General features: G+C 72.2%; 1 protein-coding gene across 1 annotated transcript; it reads right to left on the bottom strand.

The window, feature by feature from the left end:
- Positions 1 to 561: 561 nt before the first annotated feature.
- AP5B1 (adaptor related protein complex 5 subunit beta 1) lies at positions 562 to 3,613 on the bottom strand. The gene is made up of 2 exons (XM_008252959.4): positions 3,260 to 3,613; positions 562 to 3,174 (listed from the first exon to the last, which is right to left on the bottom strand). Exons 1-2 carry the CDS (start codon positions 3,407 to 3,409, stop codon positions 691 to 693), a joined length of 2,634 nt encoding a protein of 877 aa, XP_008251181.3. The 5' UTR covers positions 3,410 to 3,613; the 3' UTR covers positions 562 to 690.
- Between the last annotated feature and the right edge of the window lie 2,387 nt (positions 3,614 to 6,000).

Genomic DNA, 6,000 nt, shown 5'->3' with positions numbered 1-6,000 from the left:
GGCCGGAGAAGGCCGGCCACTGCCGCCAGGGGATGACAACACACCACTCCCTCCAGCCAGTGACCTTAGGAAAACGCGGAGTTCCTCGTGGGCGGGACTGTCGCAAGGGTGCAGTGAGGCAACGCACGTGGACCCCGGCCCAGCCGAGCTGGCCGCGACCACACAGCGTCCTGCCTGTCCGAAGAACTAGGGGAGCCAGCTCCCACCCAGCCAGACTCCTGAGCCCGACTTCCTAGGGGCTGGCTCCAGTCAGCACAGGCTGGGGGAGGCCTCCCTCCTGGAGACGGGGCCGCATGGTCTCTACGGCCCCCCTCCGGAGTTCCCGGCTGTCGGTCCGGCACCCCACCCGGCCCGAGCTCCTGAATCACCAAGGGGCCTTGGGCAAGGCCAGACCCTGCCTGGCCAGGGTCCCTGGAGAACCACAGCCTCACTGGGCAGGAAGGAGCCGTGGATGGACGCTGGCAGTGCTGGTGTGCAGTCTGGGAGCTCTCCTGGGCCTCTCAGTCCCACCCCAGAGGCCTGCGCCCAGCTCGGGCCCAAGAGAGAACCAGAGGCCGAGGGTCATCGGCAGAGGCAGGCTTTATGGGAAAGGGGCCGTTGGAGCGCCCTGACGCTCAGCTGCCCCTTAGGCAAGCCCCCTCTCCCCACCAAGGACCACAGTCCTGTCCCCGACACGGGGCCCCCGGCGGCTCAGGCAGCAGCCGACAGGCCACGGAGGTAGTCTGCGGCTAGGGGCAGCAAGGCCCAGTCGTCGGTCCGCAGGGCCACAGGCACCCCATCCACCTGGGGCGCCTCCAGCCGCAGCAGCAGCTTCGAGTCTGGGGGCAGGCGGATGGCTACGTGGTAGCTGGCAGGAGGCCGCGCCGCCACCACAAACGGCTCCAGGTGGCAAGACACCAACGTCTCCAGCCCCTGCGGCCCCAGCGCGCACCACACACGGCTCTCGGCGCCCCCCGGCAGGCAGGAGTCCCAGAGCTCCTCAAAGAAGCCCGGCTCGGCCCCCCTGGGGGCCTGGGGGAAAGGCAGGAAGAGATGGGAGAAGGTCACAGTCAGAGGCGGCAGGCGGGCGTGGCATGTGAGGCCAGCGGGCGTGGTGTACAGGGCCTGGACGTGCAGGCGGGTGGGGGCCGGGCGCCTGGGCTGCAGGGGCAGGAGCAGAGGGCTGGCCGGGCGGCTGGGGCACAGGCAGGGCACGTGGACGGCTCCCAAGGGGGCGTAGAGCTGCCCCTCCACCCGGAAGCGCAGCTCCAGAGAGTAGGCGGGCTCCAGCGCCTCCACCTGGAGCTGCAGCACCGGGCACGGCCCGGTGGCCACGCGCGGCCCCACGCTCAGCCGCATGGGGGCTGCAGCCTCCTGCACCATCAAGGCTGCCGCGAAGCCCTGGTTCTCGGCCACCAGTGAAGAGGCCATCGCTGGTGCAGTGAGTGAAGGGCCCAGGGCCAGCCCCAGCTTGGGTCCTGCCAGGTGGGCCAAGAGGACGTAGTAGAGGCGGGCATGATCGCGCCCGTCAGGGTCCTCCAGCCACCGGGCCAGCGCCTGCAGCAAGTCCGCCAGGCCGCCGCCCCCGCCGCTCCCCAGCAGGGCCCGGCACACCCGCAGCAGTGCCTGCTGCAGGCCCCAGTCGGGGCAGTGGGCGGCCGCGGCCTGCAGGAAGTGGAGAGTGGCGCTCTGGGAACCCGCGCCCACCACCCTGGCCAGCACCTGCAGGTGCCAGCCGAGAGCCGCGTCCCCGCCTGGCCGCGACACCACTTCCCGGCACAGCGCCACCCTCAGGGGCTCCCCCAGCTCAGGGCCTACCCGGTCCAGGAGGTCCACAAAGTGGGGAGCCAGGACAGGCCGGGCCCGGTACAGCTGCGCCAGCCCGCGCACCAGGGGCGTCAGCACTGCGGGCTGCCCCGCCAGGCAGTGGGCAACCAGGTACGAGGCCTGGAAGCAGAGCGTGGCCCAGGCCCGGGGGCCGCCGTCCAGGGCCGCCCGCTGCCGCAAGCCGGCCAGCAGCTCCTCCAGGTAGCGCTGCGGGCTCCCACCCTGGCCTCTGTCGTCCTCTTCGGTGTCCTCGGCACACAGCAGGCACAGCAAGTGCAGGCGGGCCAGGAGGGCCGCGGGCTCGTGCACAGGGCTGGGCAGGAGGCCGTGGCACAGCCGGGGCCCTAGCAGCAGCGGGGCGGCCTCCTCGCCTTCGGGGCCCAGCGGACAGTTTTCGGGGAAGCTCAGGAGGCAGTGGAGGTAAAAGAGGTGGGTGGGGAGGGGCAGGGCCGGGTGCTGGGCAGCCAGGGTGAGCCGGCGGAGCAGCAGGGCCTCGTCCTGGGCCGTGAACAGGGCCTCGCCGAAGGCCGCCTTGAGCGCCAGGACCGCGTGCAGCAGCGCCGGCCGAGCCGTGCCCAGCAGCCGGACCAGCTGCGGCTTGAAGAGCGCCGGTGGCTGCCCCCGCAGCCCGCGCAGGGCCCCGCAGAGCAGCCACAATAGCTGGGCCTGGGCCACAGGGGCCAGTAGGTAGGACGCGTCCAGGAGTTGGGCCACGGTGGCCCTCAGCTCCCGGGACTCCTCGGGGCTGAGCTCTAGTGCGAGGAGGCCACGCGCCCCCTCCTCGGCCTCTGGCCAGCTGGGTGCCTGGGGCTCAAAGGGGACATCACTGTCTCCGGCCAGCGTCCAGCTCCAGGGAGAATCCCCGGCAGCAGCCACCCTGGCGGTGAGCAGGCCCTGCAGGCCAGCCCCAGCCCTGGGCTGCAGCGCCAAGGCGTTGTGCAGAGCAAGCGCCAGCAGCAGGCTGAGGGGCTGCACGGGGCCCTCCTGGGCCAGCCCGGCCCGCAGCGGCCCCAGCGAGGCCCGCAGCAGCCCCGGCTGGCAGCTCTCCAGCTCCCGCAGGCACTCGCACGCTGTGGCCTGTAGGGGGCGCTGCTCCGAGGCGGGGCCGAAGCCTCTGCCCAGGTCGCGGCCCAAGGCCAGGCCGAGCAGCAGGGGCAGAAGCCGGCAGGCGGCCCCCGAGGCGGGACCCAGCGCTCCTCCGGCCGCCAGAGCGGTGGTGGCCGCCAGGAGCAGGGGCCGTCGCAGCGCCGACGGCCGCGGCGGCAGGAGGACCAGGGTGTCCAGCAGGGAGGCGGCGGCCGCCTCGGCCGCGGGGGCGTCGGGCCACAGCTGGGCCGCGTATTCCAGGCTCAGGGCCAGCAGGGAGACCTGGCACGGGGAGTTCAGGAGAGAATCATGAGGACGGGGTGCGGGGCCTGGCGCGCCGGGCCCGGGGCCCCCGTGCGGGGCCTACCTTGGTCTGCTCGCTCAGCTTGTCACTGCGCAGGTCGCTCAGCAGCTCGCGCCCCAGATCCTCGCCCTGGGGACCCGCCAGGAAGGCGCACGGGCTGGCCCGGAAGGCCCCCAGGCGCTGGGCCCAGGCCTCGCGGCTCGGGGGCCCCATGGCCGGCAGGGGGCGCCAAGGGCGCGGCAGGGACCCCTCCCCAGCTAGCACCCCACGCTGAAACCGGCCCGTTCCGGGGGGCGACGCCGGCGCGCGCTGCTGGGGCCCTTGCGGGGCCGGGGGCGCGGTGGCCGCGGTAACGGGCCGGCCGCGCTCTGCGCCTGACTCAGCGGCCGCCGGCTCCTTCCGGGCGCGCGGGGCAGGGAGGGGCGGGCGCGCGCGGGGCCGGGGGCGCGCGGGGCCGGAGCGGGCGCGCGCGGGGCGGGGCGTAACGGGGCCGCCGCCCGCCCGGCAGGTGCCGACTCGCCGGTTTCGCTGGGGCTGAGTAACTGTCCCGCCGCGCGGGGCCCCCTGCCCCGAAACCGCCGCGGGCCGGGGCCGGGCCGGCGCCCAGGCGCCCCGCACCGCGAGCCGCGCGGGGGTGCAGGTCCGCGGGCGAGGGCGGGGGGCGTGCGAGGTGCGGCTCCGGGGCCCGAGCGGGACCGGTCGGACGGGCGCCGCGGGGCTTGGCGTGGCTTCCCTGACGCCAGCCGGGCCCCCACCCGCTCGGCTCGGGGGCGAGCAGCCGGCGCCGGGGTCGCGGGCGGGCGGAAGCCGCTGACCTTTGCCCTCGGCCGCGTCCACGGCCGGCAGGAGCCCTGGGGTGGGGTGGGGGCCCGGGAGACAGCGGGATGCAGCTTCGAGACGCGCGGGGTGGCGGGGCCCGGCGCGGCGCGGCGCGTCCCGCACGGCCCGGGAGGCAGAAGCCTGGCCACCCGAGACCCGGGGCCACGCGCGGCCGGAGCGCAGCGCTCGTGCCTCCCGGGGGCGCCGGGCCCGGGGCTCCCGGGCCGCCCCGCCTGCACCGCCCCACTGACCGCCGGCTTCCAGGGCGCAGAACCGTGGGCGTGCGGGCCCCGCCGCCCGCAGCCCCTAACGCCTCTGGCTCCAATTAGCCGCTTTGAAGATGAAACAGGCCTGAGCCGCCGCCGCGCCAGGCACAGCCGAACGGGCGCGCGGCTCCCCTTCCTCCAAGGCTGGCAAGCCCCTCCCTGCCCCGCCCCTCCGCCGCCCCCACTGGGAGGGCGCTGGGTAGGGAGCGCTAGAAAGGAGGTGCCCAGGGTGCTGGTGGGGGGTGGACGCCGCCACCCGGAGCGACAGGTCCAGCCGGAAGGCCCGGGCGCAGCTCCTCGGGGTCCTGGCTCCGCGGCTGAGTCACAGGCGGCAGCCCCAAGCCACTTCCCTCTGGGTGCCTCAATTTGCCCATCTATAAAATGGGACTGATGACTCCTGCCCAGGAGGCTGTGGGGTGGGGTGGCCCGGCTAATTAAACCCGAGATGAAAGGGGCCAGGGTGAGACCAGCGCTGGGGAGGGCCGGAGCCTGTCTGGTGTCCTGTCTGAGGCCACCGAGGCTGATAGCTGCCTATCTGTGGCCGCGGCCACGCACACAGCCAGCCCGCTCGGCTTGTCTGACCGCTGGCTCCCTGGAACCCAGGGTCTTGGGGGAGAGGACAGACCCGTGGGGTGGCTAGGGTGGGCCCTGCTTACGCAGGAGCGAGGGGGTCATTTCCACGGGCACAGAGCTCCCTGGAGTGGAACGCGGACTTTGGCAAACAGCTGTGGGCTGCACCTGCCTGCTCCCCCACCCCCCTGCCGCCCGCTGGCCTCTCAGGTGTCCGGGCCCCCGGATGGGCCCTGCCCTCCTGTGGGAGGGTAGTGCTGCCTCGGTCCCTGGCCCAGGCCACGCTGGGCCCGGCAGGCCCGGCTCTGTGGCCCTGCCTCATTCCTTCCCCGTGTCGTCCCCTTGCAGCCTGGGCCTGGGCTCAAGCCTGCACTCAGGCCCGGATAAAGGCAGGTCAGCTTCGGGGGGAGCCCCGAGCTGTGTCCTCAGGGCGGGCACGGGGACACCCAGGGCAGCCTGGGCCTGGGGGAGGGGCGGCAGAGTGACAGCTGATGGATGGACCTGCTCTGTCAGCGGCCAGGTGTGTGTGACTGTGAGGAGACCCCCCCAACACACCTCACCTAAGGGGGAATTTTAAACTTTTTGAATTACATTTTTTAATTAATTTATTTGAAAGGTGAAGTTACAGAGGCAAAGAGAGCATTTTCCTTCCACTGGTTCACTCCCCAAATGGCCACAACGGCAGGAGCTGGGCTGATCAGGAGCCGGGAGCGTCTTCCAGGTCTCCCACATGGGTGCAGGGGCCCAAGGACTTGGGCCAGCTTCTACTGCTTTCCCAGGCCACAGCAGAGAGCTGGATTGGAAGTGGAGCAGCCAGGACTCAAACCAGCACCCATAGGGGATGCTGGCACTGCAGGTGGCGGCTTTACCCGATACACCACAGCGCCAGCCCCTGAATTAGATCTTTTTAAAAATCTATTTAAAATGAGGGGAGGGGGTGGCACTGTGGCGCAGCGGGTTAAAGCCCTGGCCTGAAGCACTGGCATCCCATATGGGCACTGGTTCTAGTCCCGGCTGCTCCTCTTCCGATCCGGCTCTGCTATGGCCTGGGAAAGCAGTAGAAGATGGCCCATGTCCTTGGGCCCCTGCACCCACATGAGAGACCCGGAAGAAGCTCTTGGCTCCTGGCTTCAGATCGGTGCAGCTCTG

The sequence above is a fragment of the Oryctolagus cuniculus genome, chromosome 1 (assembly GCF_964237555.1).
Source record: "Oryctolagus cuniculus chromosome 1, mOryCun1.1, whole genome shotgun sequence".
Taxonomy (NCBI): Eukaryota; Metazoa; Chordata; class Mammalia; order Lagomorpha; family Leporidae; genus Oryctolagus; species Oryctolagus cuniculus.
This window is presented reverse-complemented; position numbering and strand designations above follow the sequence as displayed.